The sequence below is a fragment of the Cherax quadricarinatus genome, chromosome 32 (assembly GCF_038502225.1).
Source record: "Cherax quadricarinatus isolate ZL_2023a chromosome 32, ASM3850222v1, whole genome shotgun sequence".
Classification (NCBI taxonomy): Eukaryota; Metazoa; Arthropoda; class Malacostraca; order Decapoda; family Parastacidae; genus Cherax; species Cherax quadricarinatus.
Window position 1 is genome coordinate 30559364 of NC_091323.1, and position 24843 is coordinate 30584206.

Sequence of the window (24843 nt, forward strand, 5' to 3'; positions counted from 1 at the left end):
CAGTTGTGACCCCTTGTCCCTGTGTCCCCTCTCTGGAACATCCTATCTCTGTCCACCTTGTCTATTCCCCGCAGTATCTTGTATGTCGTTATCATGTCTCCCCTGACCCTTCTGTCCTCCAGTGTCGTCAGTCCGATTTCCCTTAACCTTTCCTCGTACGACATTCCCTTGAGCTCTGGGACTAGCCTTGTTGCAAACCTTTGTACTTTCTCTAACTTCTTGACGTGCTTGACAAGGTGTGGGTTCCAGACTGGTGCTGCATACTCCAGTATGGGCCTAACATACACAGTGTACAGTGTCTTGAACGATTCCTTATTAAGGTATCGGAACGCTATTCTCAGGTTTGCCAGGCGCCCGTATGCTGCAGCAGTTATTTGGTTGATGTGTGCCTCCGGTGATGTGCTCGGTGTTATGGTCACCCCAAGGTCTTTCTCCCTGAGTGAGGTCTGTAGTCTTTGTCCACCTAGCCTATACTCTGTCTGCGGTCTTCTTTGCCCCTCCCCAATCTTCATGACTTTGCATTTGGCTGGATTGAATTCGAGAAGCCAGTTGCTGGACCATATGTCCAGCCTGTCCAGGTCTCTTTGCAGTCCTGCCTCATCCTCGTCCGATTTAATTCTTCTCATCAACTTCACGTCATCTGCGAACAGGGACACTTCAGAGTCTATTCCTTCCATCATGTCGTTCACATATATCAAAAATAGCACTGGTCCTAGAACTGACCCCTCTGGGACCCCGCTCGTAACAGGCGCCCACTGTGATACCTCTTCACGTACCATGACTCATTGCTGCCTCCCTGTCAGGTATTCCCTTATCCATTGCAGTGCCCTCCCTTTTACGTGCGCCTGATCCTCCAGCTTCTGCACTAATCTCTTGTGGGGAACTGTGTCAAAGGCCTTCCTGCAGTCTAGGAAAACGCAATCTACCCACCCCTCTCTTTCGTGTCTTACTTCTGTTACCTTGTCATAAAACTCCAGGAGGTTTGTTATACAAGATTTGCCTTCCATGAACCCATGCTGGTTTTCATTTATAATCTTGTTCCTTTCCAGGTGTTCGACCACTCTCCTCCTGATAATCTTCTCCATGACTTTGCACACAATACATGTCAGAGACACAGGTCTGTAGTTTAGTGCCTCGTTTCTGTTTCCTTTCTTAAATATGGGGACTACATTAGCTGTCTTCCATTTCTCAGGTAGTTGCCCAGTTTCAACGGATGTGTTGAAGATTGTGGTTTGAGGCACGCACAGCATCTCTGCTCCTTCTCTAAGGACCCATGGGGAGATGTTGTCCGGTCCCATCGCCTTTGAGGTGTCAAGGTGTGTGTGTGTCTGTGTGTGTCTGTGTCTGTGTGTGTGTGTGTGTGCGCGTGTGTCTGTGTCTGTGTGTCTGTGTCTGTGTGTGTGTCTGTGTGTGTGTGCATCTGTGTGTGTGTGTGTGTCTGTGTCTGTGTCTGTGTGTGTGTCTGTGTGTGTCTGTGTGTGTCTGTGTGTGTCTGTGTGTGTCTGTGTGTGTCTGTGTGTGTCTGTGTGTGTGTCTGTGTGTGTGTCTGTGTGTGTGTCTGTGTGTCTGTGTCTGTGTGTGTGTGTCTGTGTGTCTGTGTGTGTGTGTGTGTGTGTGTGTGTGTGTGTCTGTGTCTGTCTGTGTGTGTGTGTGTGTGTCTGTGTGTGTGTGTCTGTGTGTGTGTGTGTGTGTGTGTGTCTGTGTGTGTGTGTGTGTCTCTGTGTGTGTGTGTGTGTGTGTCTGTGTGTGTGTGTCTGTGTGTGTGTGTGTGTGTGTCTGTGTGTGTGTGTCTGTCTGTGTGTGTGTGTGTGTGTCTGTGCGTGTGTGTGTCTGTGCGTGTGTGTGTGTGTGTGTGTCTGTGCGTGTGTGTGTGTTTCTGTGTGTGTGTGTGTGTGTCTGTGTCTGTCGTGTGTCTGTGTGTGTCTGTGTCTGCCGTGTCTCGTGTGTCTGTGTCTGCCGTGTCTCGTGTGTCTGTGTCTGCCGTGTCTCGTGTGTCTGTGTCTGCCGTGTCTCGTGTGTCTGTGTCTGCCGTGTCTCGTGTGTCTGTGTCTGCCGTGTCTCGTGTGTCTGTGTCTGCCGTGTCTCGTGTGTCTGTGTCTGCCGTGTCTCGTGTGTCTGTGTCTGCCGTGTCTCGCGTGCGCCTCTGCCGTGTCTCGCGTGCGCCTCTGCCGTGTCTCGCGTGCGCCTCTGCCGTGTCTCGCGTGCGCCTCTGCCGTGTCTCGCGTGCGCCTCTGCCGTGTCTCGCGTGCGCCTCTGCCGTGTCTCGCGTGCGCCTCTGCCGTGTCTCGCGTGCGCCTCTGCCGTGTCTCGCGTGCGCCTCTGCCGTGTCTCGCGTGCGCCTCTGCCGTGTCTCGCGTGCGCCTCTGCCGTGTCTCGCGTGCGCCTCTGCCGTGTCTCGCGTGCGCCTCTGCCGTGTCTCGCGTGCGCCTCTGCCGTGTCTCGCGTGCGCCTCTGCCGTGTCTCGCGTGCGCCTCTCTGTCGTGTCTCGCGTGCGCCTCTCTGTCGTGTCTCGCGTGCGCCTCTCTGGCGTGTCTCGCGTGCGCCTCTCTGTCGTGTCTCGCGTGCGCCTCTCTGTCGTGTCTCGCGTGCGCCTCTCTGTCGTGTCTCGCGTGCGCCTCTCTGTCGTGTCTCGCGTGCCTCTCTGTCGTGTCTCGCGTGCCTCTCTGTCGTGTCTCGCGTGCCTCTCTGTCGTGTCTCGCGTGCCTCTCTGTCGTGTCTCGCGTGCCTCTCTGTCGTGTCTCGCATGTCTCTGTCGTGTCTCGTGTGTGTGTCGTGTCTCGTGTGTGTGTACTGTCTCGTGCGTGTGTGTCTCGTGTATTTACACGCATTTAGATTCATCAGCCTACAGGTCAGCCTTGTCACTGACAAAGTTGGGGAAGCTGGGTGGATAAAGTAATTGGAGGGAACCAATGCTTTAGACAGAAGCATGGAGAACATAGAAAAAATTAAAGTTTAAAAAATTAAGGAAATTAAATGGGAGGACGAGGTAGAGAAAAAGAGTTGGGTAGAAAAGGAAGAGGTTATAGGGAGAGGAGGAAGTGAAACAGAGATGAAGAGTGTAGATGAATGGTTCAGAGAACCGACAAGTTGATAAATTAGACATGTGCAACATGTTGCACATGTGTAATTTATCAGAGATGAAGAGGATGAACATTAGATGTAGTATAGAAAAATGGAGGGAAACGTGCAAGATAATGGAGGGAGAGGAAGATGCAAGAGGGAGAGGAGGAAAATGCAGGTGGTGATAAAGGAAAATGAAGCTATGAGAGGGAGAGTGGGACAAGAAATAAACATAAGGACAGGCATGAAAGGCTGGAATAATTTTGGGAACAAGAGGTACAGGTAAGATGTGTGCAAACTTTTCCAGACAAGTTCTTTGGGAACACTACAAATCTGGCCATTAACAAGTTGCGATGAACATAATGGTGGTCCAGGATGGACCAAAATTTCGTCTGGTTTCAATAACAATTAATGAGTTGTTACAACCATGGTATTCTGACTTAAAAAAAAAAAAAACTAATTTTTTTCAGTTTTGACGACAAAAATTAAGAAATTTTAACCAGATAAGTAACTGCTATTTTCACGTCTTCCTCACACCTTTAGAAATAAAGAAAACTCAAATACTCAGGCTAGATATGCCCAAATTTTCCCAAACATTGGTCACCATCATCAGCTATTTACAGCTAACAGATTACTCAAGTTATGGCAATTAGATATTATCAAAGAGACGAATTCTCCTTTTCAGCTAAAGTACAAAAATAAAGTATACACATATCGTACTCATACCCTAAGCCACAAAATTCTCACAAAGCAAATAACTTTCCGGCATTTTTAAATCTGCACTGTTTTCAAGTGTTATCTTTGATCAAGGAGACAAATTTTCCTCAGAAGGGATAGGGTGGAAAACTTAACACAATCTCCTCAGGTACTCCAATAAGAGTTAGTGGTCAGAAAAAGAACACACCTTTATTTCAGGGCTGCTGAAGTACAGCAAAAGAAAGAAGTCAGATCAAAGAAAAACAGCCTAGAACAATGGCAAGTTTTATCAAAGCAAAGTAACTGGATACAAATCTTTGTATAAAATATTTTGAAAGTTGAAATGGGATTAAGACCACAAAAACATCACCTGCTTCTGACCAAACCATGGCCTTCTGCAGAATAATACGGTTTTATAAGATAGTTACAGCACAAAGCTGCCCATTTTCTCATGTGCAACACAGTGGTTGGAAATTTATAAGTGGAATACTTACCGGAGGGGGCGGGAGCTCACTCTCGCTGCTACCACGCTGGTATGCACCACGACCTGGAAGAAAATGAAATAATGTCTAGCAAACAGAAATTACTAATACAAGAAATTAGTGCAAATTTATATATCTCAAGTTTTATAAATATTATAACGCACTTACTTTCACTCTGCCAGGGATCAGGACGACCATCCCAGGTACTGTCAGCCCAGCTACCGCCCATACCAGATGAGCTATTGCCTCCACGACTACCTGCCATACCAGACCGGCCCCACGATTCACTTCCACCTCCACGCCAACTGCTCCCCCCCTGGGATCTGTATGTGTCACTGTTGCGGCGCCAGTTGCTACCTTCAGTACCCTGGTAGCCACCACTTCCAAAGCTATCTTGGCTATTTTCATTTTTTAACATGTCACTCGCACGTTCCTGGCAATTAAAAATGAGAATTGTTTTATTACCTTAATGTGTTAGCAGAATTTCAGTACTAATTATAATAAAAAGTATTCACAAACCCACACTTTGGAATAAAAACTAACATATTTAGGTTCACCCTGAACTATTATCAGTCAACTCTCTAATGAGAATAGCTTTGGTACAACTGTGAAGGTTTCTCTGAAAGCAACACATGCCCATCCCTAACACTGAAAATAGGCCACCAAAAAAAATAAAGAGTACACACTTCCCCCCCAAAAAATTATCAACTAAATCGGACTGAAGCCACTAGCTGGCAAAACGTTTCCTCAATAAACATTTCCCAAATGTTGCACAAGTACTCATTCTTCAATATTATCAAGAAGTCTGTTAGAGGTTTAACAGCTGACAAACTGCTTAAAATAGTCAACAGTTGACTAAGTAAGTATAACCATGCCTGGATGATCACTGACAAATTTTATCTAGAAAAGACCTAATACATGCTGTCTGGCAATAGAACAAGCCAAACATTGAAATGGATAACACAAAGACCAAAAATTACATGTTTACAACTAAACCAAGTTAAAAGCCACTTCTCACATCCAACAAATTACAAGTAAGCACAGTATCAAACTTAAGGTACACTCTTAAAGTATATATTGCTCTATGCACATTTATCTACCATACCCATCTCCATTTTTATATATGGGGGGGGGGGGTCAGTTGCAAAACATTGCTAACTGATTAGTATAGTGGAAGTTAGTCGTCAGTATACCGAACCACCTTTAACGCTTTAAATTTACTAAATATAAAAACAAGAGCAGGTGAGTTAGTAGATGGGGGAGTTGGAGGTATTGCAAAGATGGCAAAAATATTTTGAGGAACTGTTAAACGTTGAAGAGGAGGAGGTAGTAATTTCATGTACTGGCCAGGCAGGTATAACATCTTTTAGGAATGAAGAAGAGCCAGATGTGAGTGTGGGGAAGGTGCATTAGGTATTAGGAAGAATGAAAGGGGGTAAAGCAGCTGAAACTGATGGGATCATGACAAATGTTAAAGCAGTGGGGTACATATTTTTGGAGTGGTTGGTAATTTTGTTCAATACATGTATGAAAGAGTAAGGTACCGAGGGATTGGCAAAGAGTGTATAGTTCCTTTTTGTAAAGGGAAGGAGGACAAGAGAAATTATAAAAATTATAGGGAAATAAGTTTACCAAGTATACAAGGTGAAGTGTGTGGTAGGGTCATCATTGAAAGAATTAAAGGTAAGACAGAGAGCAGGACTGCAGATGAACAAGGAGGCTTTGGAATGGGTAGGGGATGTGTATATCAAGTGTTTACATTGAAACATATAAGTGAACAACATTAAGATAAAGGTAGGGAAGTTTTCATTGCATTTATGGATTTAGAAAAGGCATATGATAAAGAAGCAATGTGGTAGATGTTGCAAGTATATTCAATAGGTAGTAAGTTACTAAATGCGGTTTATAGAGTTTTTAAAAGGATAGTGAGGCTCAGATTAGGGTGTGTAGGAGAGGGAGATTACTTTCCAGTAAAAGTAGGCCTTAGAGGGGTGTGTAAATTCACCATGGTTGCTTAACGTATTTATAGATGGAGCTGTAAAAGCAAATGCTAAGGTGTTGGGAAGAGGGGTGAGATTAAATTATGGGGAATCAAATACAAAAATAGCAGTTGACAGTTACTTTTTGCTGATGATACTGTGCTTTTGGGAGATTCTCAAGAGAAGTTGCAAAGGTTAGTGGACAAGTTTGGGAGGGTGTGTAAAGGAAGAAAATTGAAAGTGAACCAAGATGAGGGTATCAAATGAGTTAGGAAAAGAAGAACTGGACATCACATTGGAGGGGATATAGAAGAAGTAAATGTGTTCAGGTATTTGGGAGTAGATACGTCAACAAATAAGTTTATGAAGGACAAGGTTAACCAAAGAGCTGATGAAGGAAAAAAAGGCGTGGTGCACTGAGGTGTCTGTGGAGAGAAAAGAAATGTTATCCATGGGGGCAAAGAAGGGAATGTACTGGGTTATGAATGCTGCAGTGAGGAGGTGGCTAGACGCAGTGGAGATGTCATGTCTAAGGGTAATGTGTGGTGTAAATATTATGCAGAATTTACAGTGTGGAACTCTGGAGGTGGTGTGGAGTGACAAAGAATTATTCAGAGGGCTGAAGAGGGGTTGCAGTGGTTTGGTCATTTAGATAGGCTGGAGCAAAATAGGATAACGAAGGGTGTATAAATCAGCAGTGGAGGGGAGGAGGAAGGGTTCATCCCACAAAAAGATGGAAGGAGGGGGTAAGAGATTGTGTGTGCATGAGGCTTGAACATGCAGCAAGTGTGCATGAGCATGTTACATAGGAGTGAATGAAGATGAACGGTTTTTGGGATCTGACGAGCTGTTGAGTGTAAGCAGGGTAATATTTTGTGAAGGGATTCAGAGAAACCAGTTAGCCGGACTTGAATCCTGGAAATGGGAAGTACAATGTCTGCACTTTAAAGGAGGGGTTTGAGATATTGGCAGTTTGGAGCGACATCTAAACTGTCATATCTAAGTGCCTCTGCGAAGACAGTGATTATGTGTGAATGATGGTGAAAGTTTCTTTTTTTGGGTCACCCTGCCTTAGTGTGAGATGGTCTATGGGTTTAGAAAAAAAACCCATACATTTTCCTGGTCACTAAATCTTCAGGACACAGGACTAGACTACTCAAGATTCAAGATGTATCCAGAACTTCAACAGCACTCATGGGCATAAAACAAGATATGCCTCTAAAATCCCATACATACACCAATTTGTGTATATTATATTTAACCCTTTCAGGGTTTCGGATGTACTAGTACGGCTTACGCACCAGGGTTTTTGATGTATTAGTACGCCTATATTCTAGCGCCCTCAAATCTAGTGAAAGCTGGTAGGCCTACATATGAAAGAATGGGTCTATGTGGTCAGTGCACGCAGTATAAAAAAAATCCTGCAGCACATAGTGCGTAATGAGAAAAAAAAAAAACTTTGACCGTGTTTTTGGATTAAAACAGCAACTTTGCACTGTATTTTCGTATGGCATTTGTTGTTGTATTCTAGTTTTCCTGGTCTCATTTTATAAAATGTAAGACATATTACAGAAATTGAGATGATTTTGACTGGTTTTACAATGAAAAGTACCTTGAAATTGAGCTCAAATTAGCAGAAATGTTCAACTTTTACCCAAGTTCAAAAGTAAACAAATCATACTAAGCGTCCAATACACGTCAACTGGCGAGTCTAATATTCTTTCACAAGTGCGCCGATATTATTTATACCATTTCTACACTAATAAAGTAGTCTGCATAACAGTAAATCTTCTATTTTTTTTGAGAATAAAAATTCAAAGTGGAAAGCAAAAGAATGTAAGAGGGGTGTGGGGACGTGACTAATGAACAGAGGAAATGTTATTTTAGTTCCAGGAATGTCCTTGTTTATTCTGGACCCTATTTGGAAATGGGCATCTTTTGAAATTTGTGTGAAATTGGCAAAATTGCTAAATTCTGACCACTGTATTGGATAGTTGAAATCGGTAAATGGGTGGTTTCTTGTACTCATTCGAAACAAAAAAAGGAGTTCTAGCGAAGTAGTTATGATTTTGTCAACTAGTACACTGGAATTGGCTGAAAATAGGGCTCAAAGTGGGCAAAATTGCCGATGCATAAACATCGTCGAGACCACTAACTTCGCGAGAGCATAATTCCGTAAGTTTTCCATCAAATTTCGTACTTTTGGTGTCATTATGACCGGGAAAAGATTCTCTATCTTTTCATAAGAAAAAATATTTTTTTTTTTTAAACTAGGGCAACCCTGAGAACAAGTCTGGGAGAGGGCCTGGGGACTCTGAAATGGTTAAGGGGAAGTGCAAAACCCAGATGGGCCATACACCAATCGGGTAATGGAAGGCAATCAGGCTGGATCCAAGAAAAAAGATTCAGTCTAATTCCTTCGATCAAGAGCCCTTCAATATCAAGGAATTTATGTAAAAACTGCAAATAGAGAGATCCAAATTTGGCCAAAAGTTTGTGAAGTTTGTAAATACGTAGTGGATCAAAATTTGTAAAAATTTTGGAAATAACATGACCAAAAAATCTGTGCCTCAATCCATCCACACAAACAAAAATTCTATTTTTTCCCCTCTCCTACCAAGGTAAGGTGAATAAGCACAAACATTAAATTATTTAATAGTCATGTTGACTGAAGTACATGGACATCACAATTTACAATACCCTCTGAACCACACCTCTACTTACACTTCAGTGCAAGCACTGCCTTTGCAATACACCAGATTATACATATTAGTATATTGTATAGCTTCTAAGAAATGCACCTTCCGTGTACCAGATGTAAAAAGATCTATATTTCTATCTCCATATCTATCTATATCTCAGTCTACGGCACATCTCCGTCTACCTGTATAGCCCCATCTACCTGTATATCTCCATCTATCTATCTATATCTATCTCTAACAAAGATACACCAATGTTTGGGTTGTGTCCAATTAGGTCACGTTACATGTCAGGCATGACAAATGGTCATAACTACAACTGTCAAACTTTCATCAGTTAGTTTTGGTTCTAAATTAAGTCTGCCCAAAATGCTGTTCATAATTATAGGCATCTTTTTTAAATTTAAACATACCATTAACATTTGTAACCATTATGTAGTATTTAAATGAAACATTAACAAATCACGAGAGGCACTCCAACAAATAAAATTAAAAGGAAAAAAAAAAATCAATATCGGTATGTAATATCAGCCATCTCCTACTAAGGTAGGGTGCCCCATAAAAGAAGAAACACATTCACCGTCATTCAGTCAATCATTGTCTTGCCAGAAGCATGTGTATGTCACAGCTCAGATACTTCCATAACTGCAACATCCCCATAGACACTGTACTTCCCACCTCCAGGACTCAAGCTCAACTAACCAGCTTCCCTGAATCCCTTCATAAATGCTACCGTGCTCACATTCAAACAGAACACATCATAAAAACCACTTGACTCCACTCAAACCCGCCAAACATGTTCACTTAATAAGCCTATTCGATGTCCAAGCCCCAAGCACTCAAAACCACCCTTACCCCTTCTCTCCATCCCTTCTTGGGATGACTCCTAGCCCTCCTTCCCTCTACCCCAGATTTATATGCCCTGCTAGTCATCCTATTTTAAAATTCTATCCTCTCCACATCCAAATCACCTAAACACCCCCTCCTCCAATCTGTAATACTTTTCGTAACCCTGCACCTCTTTAATCTCCAAGCTATGAATTCTCTGATAATATGAACACCACACACTGCCCTGAAGCATGACATCCCCACTGCCTCCAACCTCCTCCCCTCTGCTGCAATATTTGAAATCCCATTGCTCATACCCATACAACATCACTGGTACCATTATACTCTAGTACATTCCCCTGTTTGCCTCCAAGGATAAGCTTGTCTCCACAGATGCTTCAATGCACTATCCACCACTTTTTTTTTTTTTTTACTCCTTATCAATTCTAAATTTCGACTCGTCTTTTCATAGACCCATTTGCCGATAAGTTCACTACCAAATATCTAAAATTTACTTCCTCCATACTCCCTCCCTGCAATATGATAATCTTTCACTGCCTGAATTTTCTGCTACTCTCATTACCTTGATCTTTCCTATGTTCACTTTTAATTACTGTACATATATTTAGATAAAGGTAGAGAAGTTTTTATTGCATTTATGGATTTAGAAAAGGCATATGATAGAGCGGATAGAGGAGCAATGTGGCAGATGTTGCAAGTATATGGAATAGGTGGTAAGTTATAAAATGCTGTAAAGAGTTTTTATGAGGATAGTGAGGCTCAGGTTAGGGTGTGTAGAAGAGAGGGAGAATACTTCCCAGTAAAAGTAGGTCTTAGACAGGGATGTGTAATGTCACCATGGATGTTTAAATATATTTATAGATGGGGTTGTAAAGGAAGTAAATGCTAGGGTGTTCGGGAGAGGGGTGGGATTAAATTTTGGGGAATCAAATTCAAAATGGGAATTGACACAGTTACTTTTTGCTGATGATACTGTGCTTATGGGAGATTCTAAAGAAAAATTGCAAAGGTTAGTGGATGAGTTTGGGAATGTGTGTAAAGGTAGAAAGTTGAAAGTGAACATAGAAAAGAGTAAGGTGATGAGGGTGTCAAATGATTTAGATAAAGAAAAATTGGATATCAAATTCGGGAGGAGGAGTATGGAAGAAGTGAATGTTTTCAGATACTTGGGAGTTGACGTGTCGGCGGATGGATTTATGAAGGATGAGGTTAATCATAGAATTGATGAGAGAAAAAAGGTGAGTGGTGCGTTGAGGTATATGTGGAGTCAAAAAACGTTATCCATGGAGGCAAAGAAGGGAATGTATGAAAGTATAGTAGTACCAACACTCTTATATGGGTGTGAAGCTTGGGTGGTAAATGCAGCTGCGAGAGACGGTTGGAGGCAGTGGAGATGTCCTGTCTAAGGGCAATGTGTGGTGTAAATATTATGCAGAAAATTCGGAGTGTGGAAATTAGGAAAAGGTGTGGAGTTAATAAAAGTATTAGTCAGAGGGCAGAAGAGGGGTTGAGGTGGTTTGGTCATTTAGAGAGAATGTATCAAAGTAGAATGACATGGAAAGCATATAAATCTATAGGGGAAGGAAGGCGGGGTAGGGGTCGTCCTCGAAAGGGTTGGAGAGAGGGGGTAAAGGAGGTTTTGTGGGCAAGGGGCTTGGACTTCCAGCAAGCGTGCGTGATCGTGTTAGATAGGAGTGAATGGAGACGAATGGTACTTGGGACCTGACGATCTGTTGGAGTGTGAGCAGGGTAATATTTAGTGAAGGGATTCAGGGAAACCGGTTATTTTCATATAGTCGGACTTGAGTCCTGGAAATGGGAAGTACAATACCTGCACTTTAAAGGAGGGGTTTGGGATATTGGCAGTTTGGAGGGATATGTTGTGTATCTTTATATGTGTATGCTTCTAAACTGTTGTATTCTGAGCACCTCTGCAAAAACAGTGATAATGTGCGAGTGTGGTGAAAGTGTTGAATGATGATGAAAGTATTTTCTTTTTGGGGATTTTCTTTCTATTTTTTGGGTCACCCTGCCTCGGTGGGAGACGGCCGACTTGTTGAAAAAAAAAAATTATACACTTTTTTTTTAACACTGGTCATCTCCAGAGGCAGGGTGCCCCCCCCCCCCCCCTCACTCCCCAAAAAACTTTCAGCATCATTCACACTATCACCGTCTTTGCAGAGGCATGCAGCTACGACAGTTTAGATGTCACTAAACATCAAACATTCCAAACCCGCTCCTTTAACGTGCTGGCATTGTATTTTTCACCTTCAGGACTCAAGTCCAGCTAATCAGTTTCCCTGAATCCCTGAGAAAATTATTACCCTACTCACACTCCAACAGCTCGTCAAGTCCCAAAAATCATTCATCTCTACTCATTACTATCCAACACATACACATGCCTCCTGTATGTCCAAGCCCCTTCCATCCTTTCGACAACCCCTTCCCCTTTGTTTTACACGATGGTAGAAATGCTGGTGTGTCTTTTCTGTCTCATAAACCCAATCTTTTCTGTCTCATAAACCCAAAGATAACAGGTACATCTTGCTACTTTTACTTACACTTAGCTCACACTACATATGCATGTACACATTTATGCATACACACTCATCTGTTCTCTTTTTCTTAACAGTTCTTATTACTTCCTTTCATATCCATGGGGAAGTGGAATGAGAATCTTTACTCCATAAGCCAAGCGTGTCGTAAGTCAACTATAAAGCCAGGAGCAATAGACTAGTTACCCCTTCTTCTGTATAGCTTACTAATTATAAAAAACTATGTACAGTGGACCCCCGGTTAACGATATTTTTTCACTCCAGAAGTATGTTCAGGTGCCAGTATTGACCGAATTTGTTCCCGTAAGGAATATTGTGAAGTAGATTAGTCCATTTCAGACCCCCAAACATACACGTACAAACGCACTTTCATAATTGGTCACATTCGGAGGTGATCGTTATGCGGGGGTCCACTGTATATACATTTTTTATTTATTTATTATTATCACACTGGCCGATTCCCACCAAGGCAGGGTGGCCCGAAAAAGAAAAACTTTCACCGTCATTCAATCCATCACTGTCTTGCCAGAGGGGTGCTTTACACTACAGTTTTTAAACTGCAACATTAACACCCTTCCTTCAGGGTGCAGGCACTGTACTTCCCATCTCCAGAACTCAAGTCTGGCCTGCCGGTTTCCCTGAACCCCTTCATAAATGTTACTTTGCTCACACTCCAACAGCACGTCAAGTATTAAAAACCACTTGTCTCCATTCACTCCTATCAAACACGCTCACGCATGCCTGCTTGAAGTCCAAGCCCCTCGCACACAAAACCTCCTTTACCTCCTCCCTCCAGCCTTTCCTAGGCCGACCCCTACCCCGCCTTCCTTCCACTACAGACTGATACACTCTTGAAGTCATTCTGTTTCGCTCCATTCTCTCTACATGTCCGAACCACCTCAACAACCCTTCCTCAGCCCTCTGGACAACAGTTTTGGTAATCCCACACCTCCTCCTAACTTCCAAACTACGAATTCTCTGCATTATATTCACACCACACATTGCCCTCAGACATGACATCTCCACTGCCTCCAGCCTTCTCCTCGCTGCAACATTCATCACCCATGCTTCACACCCATATAAGAGCGTTGGTAAAACTATACTCTCATACATTCCCCTCTTTGCCTCCAAGGACAAAGTTCTTTGTCTCCACAGACTCCTAAGTGCACCACTCACCCTTTTCCCCTCATCAATTCTATGATTCACCTCATCTTTCATAGACCCATCCGCTGACACGTCCACTCCCAAATATCTGAATACATTCACCTCCTCCATACTCTCTCCCTCCAATCTGATATCCAATCTTTCATCACCTAATCTTTTTATCCTCATAACCTTACTCTTTCCTGTATTCACTTTTAATTTTCTTCTTTTGCACACCCTACCAAATTCATCCACCAATCTCTGCAACTTCTCTTCAGAATCTCCCAAGAGCACAGTGTCATCAGCAAAGAGCAACTGTGACAACTCCCACTTTATGTGCGATTCTTTATCTTTTAACTCCACGCCTCTTGCCAAGACCCTCGCATTTACTTCTCTTTCAACCCCATCTATAAATACAGTGGACCCCCGCATAACGATTACCTCCGAATGCGACCAATTATGTAAGTATATTTATGTAAGTGTGTTTGTATGTGTATGTTTGGGGGTCTGAAATGGACTAATCTACTTCACAATATTTCTTATGGGAACAAATTCGACCAGTACTGGCACCTGAACATACTTCTGGAGTGAAAAAATATCGTTAACCGGGGGTCCACTGTATATTAAACAACCACGGTGACATCACACATCCTTGTCTAAGACCTACTTTTACTGGGAAATAATCTCCCTCTTTCCTACATACTCTAACTTGAGCCTCACTATCCTCGTAAAAACTCTTCACTGCTTTCAGTAACCTACCTCCTACACCATACACCTGCAACATCTGCCACATTGCCCCTCTATCTACCCTGTCATATGCCTTTTCCTAATCCATAAGTGCCACAGAGACCTCTTTAGCCTTATCTAAATACTGTTCACTTATATGTTTCACTGTAAACACCTGGTCCACACACCCCCTACCTTTCCTAAAGCCTCCTTGTTCATCTGCAGGTATATACATACCTGCATAAATTGTCTATTTTCTTCTTGGCGTCTGCGGAGCTCCTCCTCTTGTTGACGAAATTTTAATGACAATTCCTCCTCCTGGCGTCTCTGTCTCTCCTCTTCTACACGGCGATGCTCCTCCCATTCTCTCTGGCGCTGTTCATAATCTGATTTGGTTCGCTGATTCATCTCTTCCCTTTGGCGCAGCTCTGGAAGAGATTCAAGACATTTCGAGATAAATTTACAATTCATAGTCCAATTCAATATAGGTACAAGGAAATTAGAATTTCTCAAGTGAAAGATGCTTAAATTCTAAATGCTTTCCTGGTCTTTAACCCTTTCACTGTCCAGACCCCCTAATCTAAGAATTTGCACCCAGTGTCGAAGAATTAAAAAAAAAAATTCTCATGAAATGATAAGAGAATCTTTTTCTGAAGGTAATGAAAGCAAAAATGCGAGATTTGACGGAAAATTGATGAAATTATGCTTTCGGGAATTTTGCTATGTCAGCAGTATCTACGCATCAGTGATTTTGCCCACCGAATCCTATTTTGCATCGTTTTGTTTTGCATTGTTTCAGTCAACCAAGATATATTACAGAAACAGAGATGATTTTGATAGGTTTCATGACTGAAAAATAGCTTGAAACTGAGCTCCAAGTAGCAGAAACGTTTAATTTTTTGCCGATATTAAAGATTAAACAAATCACATGACTCATCCAAAACATGCCCAACTAGTGGGTCTAATATGCGTTCACGAATGCAATGATATTGTTTATACAATTATTACAATATCGCTAAACAGTAAATCCTCTATTCTTGTGTGTGAATAAAAATGCTTTGTGACAAAAAATCAAAATGGAACTCACATGCAGAGCCTGGAAATGTAACTAATGAACAGAGAAAATGATAAGTGCCAGGAATGCCTGCACTGTTTATTTTAAGCCCTATTTTGAAATTAGAATATTTTGAAATTTGTATGAAACTGGCCAAATTATCAATTTCTGATCACTTTATTAGGTAGTTGAAATAGTTGATTAGGCAGTTTTTTGTGCTCAGTTGATAAAATGGAAGACATACTAGCAAAATAGCCAAGAATTTGGTCGACTTGAACAATGTACAGTGGAACCCCGGTATATGATATTAATCCGTTCGTGAGAGCTCATCGTATACCAAAATTATCGGAAGGCTAATTAATTTTCCCCATAAGAAATAATGGAAATCAAATTAATCCGTGCAAGACACCCAAAAGTACTATGAAAAAAAAGTTTTACCACATGAAATATTAAGTTTAATGCACACAAACTGAAGAAGACATACACAGTTAGTAGTACTCTACTAACAATAGAATACATGACACTTACCTTTAATGAAGATCTGGTGACGATTGATGGGATGGGAGGGGAAAGTATCAAACTTATTGTTTAGAAGGGGAATCCCCTTCCATTAGGACTTGAGGTAGCAAGTCCTTTTCCAGGGTTACTAGGACCAGCTTGAAAGTCACTGGACCTCTGTCGCACAACAAATCTGTCCACAGAGGTCTGTACCTCCCGTTCCTTTAAGATTTGTCTAAAATGGGCCACAACATTGTCATTGTAATAGTCACCAGCACGGCTTGCAATAGCTGTGTTAGGGTGATTTTCATCCATAAAGGTTTGCAGTTCAACCCACTTTGTGCACATTTCCTTAATTTTTGAAGTAGGCACAATGGATTCCACAAAAGGCATAGGCTTCTCAGGGTTAGCCCCAAACCCTTCAAAATCTTTCTTAATTTCCATATTAATTCTCACCTTTTTACCACAGGGTTGGCACTAGAAGCTTTCTTGGGGCCCATGGTGACTTATTTTGCAGAAACAAGCACCAAAAACAATGTGATAATATGGAATGTACTGAATGTATGCTTAGATGTGAGCACACTCCCTGGCTTGTAAACACTGGCATGCACGGAGCAGTTCAGGCCACATGTGGACGCGTCCTGGACGAATCGTGTGTGGCGGGTTTTTTAACAAGTGGCGAGGCAAAATTTTTGCATTAAAATGTATCGTATACCGATGCCATCGTATGCCGGGGGTCCACTGCCATTGGCCTAAAATTGGACTCAAATTCGGCAAAATCGCCGACGCCTAAATATTGATGACAGCAAAATTTCATCAATTTTCCATCAAATTTTGTACTTTTTCTTTTATTACTGTCAGAAAAAGATTTTCTACCATTTCATAAAAAAAAAACTGAAAATTCTTGGACAGTGTGGATAAGGTTCAGGTCGGGGGTCTGGACAGTGAAAGGGTTAAGAACACCAAATGTTTAACTGTCAAGTATTTAGGAACAAACTGGTTTCCTATCGAGTAGAGTAATTAGAAGCTGAATTCTTAGTCCTTCATGACAGTGGACATTCAGAAATGGTAGTTTTTCTAACTCCAAACTCAATAAATCTTATGGTAGGAGCAACACTAATAAAAACTTACTTTAATCTTTATTCTTGGGCCATAAACAAAACAATTACAGCCTCTCCTCATTTAGCGACGTACTCGTTTACCGACAACTTGGACTTATGAAGGGCTCACTGACCACTATGCGTACTTTAATGTATATTAGAGCTGATTTCCTCTTCCATTTATTACCAGATACAGTACACAACTGTATAAACACAGCTGAATGGCTATACATGCTTGTGTGATCTGAGGCAACTCATGATCACTTCTCAAGTGTATATTATTTTCTACATGGGGAAGTGGAACAGAATTCTTCCTCCATAAGCCATGTCATAACAGGCGACTAACATGCCGGGAGTAAGGGGCTAGTATAGTACTGTATACATTACTGAAGCTAAAAACAGAAACTTTTGCTTTTCTTTTTGGGCCACCCTGCCTCTGTGGGATTCAGCTGGTTAATTGAAAGAGTTGTATAAACATTTAACCCTTTCAGGGTTTCCGACGTGCTAGTACGGCTTACACACCAGGGGTAGTGACATACTAGAACGCCTAGTGAGAGAAAGCTGGTAGGCCTACATATGAAAGATTGGGTCTATGTGGTCAGTGTGCACAGTATAAAAAAAATCCTGCAGCACACAGTGCACGAGAAAAAAAAACTCCAACCGTGCTTTTGGTTTAAAACAGCAACTTTGCAGTGTATTTTCATATGGTATTTATGGTTGTATTTTAGTTTTCCTGGTCTCATTATATAAAATGGAAGACATATTACAGAAATTGAGATGATTTTGATTGGTTTCATAAGGAAAAGTACCTTGAAATTGAGCTCAAAGTAGCAGAAATGTTCGATTTTTACCAAATTTCATAAGTAAACAAATCATGCCAAGCATCCAGTACATGTCAACTGGCGAGTCTAATATTATTTCACAAGTGCGCTGATATTATTTATACCATTTTTACACTAATGCAGTAGTCTGCATAACAGTAAATCTACTATTTTTTTGTGAGAATAAAAGTTCAAATTGGAAAGCAAAAGAGATGTAAGAGGGGCCTGGGGATGTGACTAATGAACAGAAAATGTTATTTTAGTGCCAGGAATGTCTGTCTTGCTTATTCTGGACCCTAATTGGAAATTGGCATCTTCTGAAATTTGTGTGAAATTGTCTTACCAATTTCTGACCACTTTATTGGATACTTGAAATTGGTAAATGGGTGGTTTCTTTTACTCATTTGAAAGAAAAAATGAAGTTCTAACAAAATAGATATGATTTTTGTCGACTAGTACACTGAAAGTGGCCGAAAACAGAGTTCAAAGTGGGCGAAATTGTTGATGTGTTAACATCGCCGAGACGGCTAACTTTGCAAGAACATAATTCCACAAATTTTCCATCAAATTTCATACTTTTGGTGTCATTATGATCGGGAAAAGATTCTATCATTTCATAAGAATTTTTTTTTTTTTTTCCAAAAAATTTTCGACCCTGAGAACGAGTTTAGGAGAGGGCCTCTCGACCCTGAAAGGGTTAAAAATATACCAGAAATTTTATAAATGGTGCAAAGGTGACATTAAAACAATATCAAATGATGAATGAAACAAACCCACTACCATTATCGTATGCTCCTCAGTTTGCGATGAATTCGTTTACCTATGTAGTCTTAGGAGCGGAACTCCTGTTGTTAAGTGAGGAGAGGCTGTATTGTCATTTAGATTGGAAAGGTATAAAAGCTTTCATAGTAACCCCTTCTCCTGTATACATTACTAAATTTAAAAGAGAAACTTTTGTTCCTGTTAGGTCACCCTGCCTCAGTGGAATATGGCCAGTTTGCTTGGAAGAGGGGGGGGGGGAGGATAAAAAAAAAACTTTCGTATACTCACGTTCTCTAAGCATTTCTGTTTCGTGCTCATATTTAGCATATTCTATCTGTTCCTCCAATTTCCTTTTTTCATCCTGCAACTCTTTATCCAAAGCATCTTTCTTCTTGTCGAAAAGTTCATAGAGCTGCTTCCACTTCAAGCCATACCTAAGTGCAAGTAAATATACAAATTACAGTATATATATATGCACCACAAGTGATATCCATTAGTATATTAAATTTTAAAGTAGAATACTGTAACAAAATATGAAACTCCTCACTCAAATTCAAATGATCCTGGATGTGCAAAACGTGGCCCTTGCTGTCGTTCTTTCACGTACTCGGGATTACGTTTGTTTACATTTAACTCACTCATGCCTTCGTTGTCATCAACTAAAGCCATCTGTTCAACAATGACTGGACGGGGAGATCTGCAAGAAAAAATAAGAAAATGACTGAGCAATTTATAATATACTAATTAAATCATCTGCTATGCAATGCCTACTCATTTACCTTCCTAATGGTCAAACCATTCTTACCATTTATTTTAATCTAATGATAAACTGTACCTTGAAGACTACTTGCTCTGAAGGCCCACATTTTTTTTTACTCAACTATTCAGCTTTACTGCAAGACAAAATTTAACTGAATATTTTTTTTAACAAGTTGGCTGTCTCCCACCGAGGCAGGATGGCCCAATAAAAGAAAGAAAATCCCCAGAAAGAAAATACTTTCATCATCATTCTTTTCATCATCATTCAAGACTTTCACCTCACTCACACATAATCACCGTTTTTGCAGAGGTGCCCAAAAATAACCGGACTTGAGTCCTGGAAATGGGAAGTACAATGCCTGCACTTTAAAGGAGGGGTTTGGGATATTGGCAGTTTGGAGGGATATGTTGTGTATCTTTATACGCATATGCTTCTAAACTGTTGTGTTCTGGGCACCTCTTCAAAAACAGTGATTATGTATGAGTGAGGCGAGTGTTGAATGATGATGAAAGCATTTTCTTTTTGGGGATTTTCTTTCTCTTTGGGTCACCCTGCCTTGGTGGGAGATGGCCAACTGGTTAAAAAAAAAAAAAAAAAATGTTAACTTAGTATGAGCAAGGGAGCAATCAAGAACAAATACTTACGATACCATGAAGAAACAACCTTCATTGCATTTTTTGAGTGCCAAATTTGCAGATGGTTTCTTACAGAATTCAACTATGCCTTCACCAGTAGCACGACCCCGCTCATCAGTAATAACTATAGCTTTCTCCAACTCTCCGAACACCTAAAGAAAAATCATATATAGTACAACTATGCAGTTACATTAGCAATTCTTGTGACGTCCTACATTATCTGTACATCGTATATTACCTATTGTGAAGTATATTTGTACATGTACAAAGCTATGCTTGTAGCTGTGATAAGTAATAATTCTTGTGTAACCAGACTGGTGGAATATCCCATACTAGATATGAATTTTTTTTTAAAGTTTAAATAGAATAATTACTCTTACTTATCCCTGCGTTGGTGAGATATGGGTGGTTCGCTGACAAAAAAAAAACTGCTACTTTAACCTTTTCAGGGTTTCCGACGTACTAGTACGGCTTACGCACCAGGGTTGACGTACTAGTACGCCTAAATTCTAGCAAGAGAAAGCTGGTAGGCCTATATATGAAAGAATGGGTCTGTGGTCAATGTGCACAGTATAAAAAAATTCCTACAGCACACAGTGCATAATGAGAAAAAAAAATGACTTTTTGGTTTAAAACAACGACTTCACACTGTATTTTCGTATGGTATTTATGGTTGTGTTCTAGTTTTCCTGGTCTCATTTTATAAAATGAAAGACATATTACAGAAATTGAGATGATTTTGATTGGTTTCACAATGAAAAGTACCTTGAAATTGAGCTCAAAGTAGCAGAAATGTTCGATTTTTTCCAAAGTTCAAAAGTAAACAAATCATGCCACGTGTCCAATACACATCAACTGGCGAGTCTAATATTCTTTCACAAGTGCACTGATATTATTTACACCACTTCTACACTAATGCAGTAGTCTGCATAACAGTAAATCTTCTATTTTTTTGGGAGAAAAATTCGAAGTGGAAAGCAAAAGAAATGTAAGAGGGGCCTGGGGACATGACTAATGAACAGAGGAAATGTTATTTTAGTGCCAGGAATGTCTGACTTGATTATTCTGGACCCTATTTGGAAATTGGCACCTTTTGAAATTTGTGTGAAATTGGCAAAATTGCCAATTTCTGACCACTTTATAAGATAGCTTAAATTGGTAAATGGGTGGTTTCTTGTACTCATTCGATAGAATTAATGGAGTTCTAGTGAAGTAGTCATGATTTTTTGTTGACCAGTACACTGGAATTGGCTGAAAATAGGGCTCAAAGTGGGCGAAATCGCCGATGTGTAATCATCATCGAGAACGCTATCTCCGTGAGAGCACAATTCCGTAAGTTTTCCATCAAATTTCATACTTTTGGTGTCATTATGATCGGGAAAAGATTCTCTATCTTTTCATATTTTTTTTTTTTTTTCCAAAAAAATTTTCGACCCTGAGAACAAGTTTAGGAGAGGGCCTCTCGACCCTGAAGGGGGTTAATAGTTTGCCTTTTATTTTTCTTATGCTTTATAATGCTACTTTCCAGATTAGTCATTAATGGGGATACAACTAGAGCTTTTCTCCTCGAGATCTAAACATTTGCCCATCCATTTTTCTGGTACAGTATATTTATGAAAACTCGAGTTGATAAATTTTACACAAGATTTTGTTATCCTAACCTTTACACTCTAACCAACATACTAGTATGCAACTGACAAATGTGTATTCAACATACTAACATACACAACTTTTTGTACCTTCAAATCTACCACCTACTAATATTAGATAAAAATCTAAGGCCAAGAGGGTCCACACATTGCATTATGGTTAACTACACAGGTGATGATTAAGTCCACTGTATTAGTACAGTGGTCCCTCAATAATCATCCGGCCTGAAAGTCGTCCATTTTGGAAATAGTCCTGTTTTTTCATCAAAATATTGGCTCGCAAATGGTCCAGTAACTCGCTAATACAGTGGACCCCCGCATAATGATCAGCTCCCAACTCGACTAATTATGTAAGTGTACTTTTGTAAGTGCTTTTGTAGGTGTATTTTTAGGGGTCTGAAACGGACTAATCTAATTCACAATATTTCTTATGGGAACAAATTCGGTCTATAACGGCACCCAAACAGACTTCTGGATTGAAATAATATCGTCATGCGGGGTCCACTGTAGTCCTAATAGTCCTTCGTCCCAGACGCGTACTCACGCTCTGAGCCGCCTCGGCCTTTCCTTCCCAGCCACCAGTGTGCCATTGTTTACCAGTGAGTGACGGTCCCCTCACATGCTCCTACGAAATATTTCATGATATTCCATTGATTTTAGTGCTTGCAAGTGCTAAATAAGCTACCATGGCTCCAAATAAAGCTTCTAGTGCCAGCCCTTTGGTAAAGAATGTGAGAAACACAATTTATGAAAAAGTTTGTAGAAAAATACAAAGATGGTGGCGGTAGAGTGGAAGCAGTTGTTATAGTGGTTGATGAACATAAGAAAGGAGGATCACTGCAGCAGGTCTGTTGGCCCATGCTCGGCAGGTCCTTTACAATTCATCCCACTAACGAAACATTTTCCCAACCCAGTCCTCAATGCTACCCAAGAAATAAGCTCTGATAACTCGATCCACTCATTTGCAATTCCCAAATGAGTGTTCAGAGCTTATTTCAGAGTTATCAGAGCTTATTTCTTGGGTAGCATTGAGGACTGGGTTGGGAAAATGTTTCGTTAGTGGGGTGATTTGTAAAGGACCTGCCGAGCATGGGCCAACAGGCCTGCTGCAGTGATCCTCCTTTCTTATGTTCATCAACCACTATAACAACTGCTTCCACTCTACCACCACCATCTTTGTATTTTTCTACAAACTTTTTCATAAATTATGTTTCTTACATTCTTTACCAAAGGGCTGGCACTAGAAGCTTTCCACTAGAAGCTTTCTTTGGTGGTAGTGATGGTGGTAGAAGGTAGCAGTGATGGTGGTAGAAGGTAGCAGTGATGGTGGTAGAAGGTAGCAGTGATGGTGGTAGAAGGTAGCAGTGATGGTGGTAGAAGGTAGCAGTGATGGTGGTAGAAGGTAGCAGTGATGGTGGTAGAAGGTAGCAGTGATGGTGGTAGAAGGTAGCAGTGATGGTGGTAGAAGGTAGCAGTGATGGTGGTAGAAGGTAGCAGTGATGGTGGTAGAAGGTAGCAGTGATGGTGGTAGAAGGTAGCAGTGATGGTGGTAGAAGGTAGCAGTGATGGTGGTAGAAGGTAGCAGTGATGGTGGTAGAAGGTAGCAGTGATGGTGGTAGAAGGTAGCAGTGATGGTGGTAGAAGGTAGCAGTGATGGTGGTAGAAGGTAGCAGTGATGGTGGTAGAAGGTAGCAGTGATGGTGGTAGAAGGTAGCAGTGATGGTGGTAGAAGGTAGTAGTGATGGTGGTAGAAGGTAGTAGTGATGGTGGTAGAAGGTAGTAGTGATGGTGGTAGAAGGTAGTAGTGATGGTGGTAGAAGGTAGTAGTGATGGTGGTAGTATGTAGTAGTGATGGTGGTAGAATGTAGTAGTGATGGTGGTAGAAGGTAGTGGTGATGGTGGTAGAAGGTAGTGGTGATGGTGGTAGAAGGTAGTGGTGATGGTGGTAGAAGGAAGTAGTGATGGTGGTAGAAGGAAGTAGTGATGGTGGTAGAAGGTAGTAGTGATGGTGGTATAAGGTAGTAGTGATGGTGGTAGAAGGTAGTGGTGATGGTGGTAGAAGGTAGTGGCGATGGTGGTAGAAGGTAGTGGCGATGGTGGTAGAAGGAAGTAGTGATGGTGGTAGAAGGTAGCAGTGATGGTGGTAGAAGGTAGCAGTGATGGTGGTAGAAGGTAGCAGTGATGGTGGTAGAAGGTAGCAGTGATGGTGGTAGAAGGTAGCAGTGATGGTGGTAGAAGGTAGCAGTGATGGTGGTAGAAGGTAGCAGTGATGGTGGTAGAAGGTAGCAGTGATGGTGGTAGAAGGTAGCAGTGATGGTGGTAGAAGGTAGCAGTGATGGTGGTAGAAGGTAGCAGTGATGGTGGTAGAAGGTAGCAGTGATGGTGGTAGAAGGTAGCAGTGATGGTGGTAGAAGGTAGCAGTGATGGTGGTAGAAGGTAGCAGTGATGGTGGTAGAAGGTAGCAGTGATGGTGGTAGAAGGTAGCAGTGATGGTGGTAGAAGGTAGTAGTGATGGTGGTAGAAGGTAGTAGTGATGGTGGTAGAAGGTAGTAGTGATGGTGGTAGAAGGTAGTAGTGATGGTGGTAGAATGTAGTAGTGATGGTGGTAGAATGTAGTAGTGATGGTGGTAGAAGGTAGTGGTGATGGTGGTAGAAGGTAGTGGTGATGGTGGTAGAAGGTAGTGGTGATGGTGGTAGAAGGAAGTAGTGATGGTGGTAGAAGGAAGTAGTGATGGTGGTAGAAGGTAGTAGTGATGGTGGTATAAGGTAGTAGTGATGGTGGTAGAAGGTAGTGGTGATGGTGGTAGAAGGTAGTGGTGATGGTGGTAGAAGGTAGTGGCGATGGTGGTAGAAGGAAGTAGTGATGGTGGTAGAAGGTAGTAGTGATGGTGGTAGAAGGTAGCAGTGATGGTGGTAGAAGGTAGCAGTGATGGTGGTAGAAGGTAGCAGTGATGGTGGTAGAAGGTAGCAGTGATGGTGGTAGAAGGTAGCAGTGATGGTGGTAGAAGGTAGCAGTGATGGTGGTAGAAGGTAGCAGTGATGGTGGTAGAAGGTAGCAGTGATGGTGGTAACAGTTGTAATAGTGGTAGAAGGTCATAGTGATGGTGGTAGTGGGTTCCTTCTTTAGTGATTCAGTGATTCTACCAACTCCTCCAATGTTGTTGGAGTTATATAGGGCTACAAAAACCACCGCCGACTCAGCTGCTGCTTCACCACCATTATGGACGGCTTACACTCAGTGGCCCTTATATACCCAACAACACAACACCTCTCGTGACATACGTAATGACTTACTTTATTCATTCTAGAGTATATTCCATGTTTCTATGTTATTAATATTGTTTATTATGTCATATTAGTTGAATTGTGATAGAT

General features: G+C 41.4%; 1 protein-coding gene across 1 annotated transcript in view; it reads right to left on the reverse strand.

Moving 5' to 3' along the window:
- The window catches only part of LOC128690253 (hrp65 protein), a gene marked incomplete in the record, with an annotated part of 121943 nt that overhangs the window by 71532 nt on the left and 25568 nt on the right, over positions 1–24843 (reverse strand). Inside the window, 6 exon segments of the mRNA XM_070090581.1 lie at positions 4251–4303; positions 4407–4671; positions 14427–14617; positions 18713–18858; positions 18972–19121; positions 19829–19971. Coding sequence (XP_069946682.1) covers positions 4251–4303; positions 4407–4671; positions 14427–14617; positions 18713–18858; positions 18972–19121; positions 19829–19971 — 948 coding nt within the window.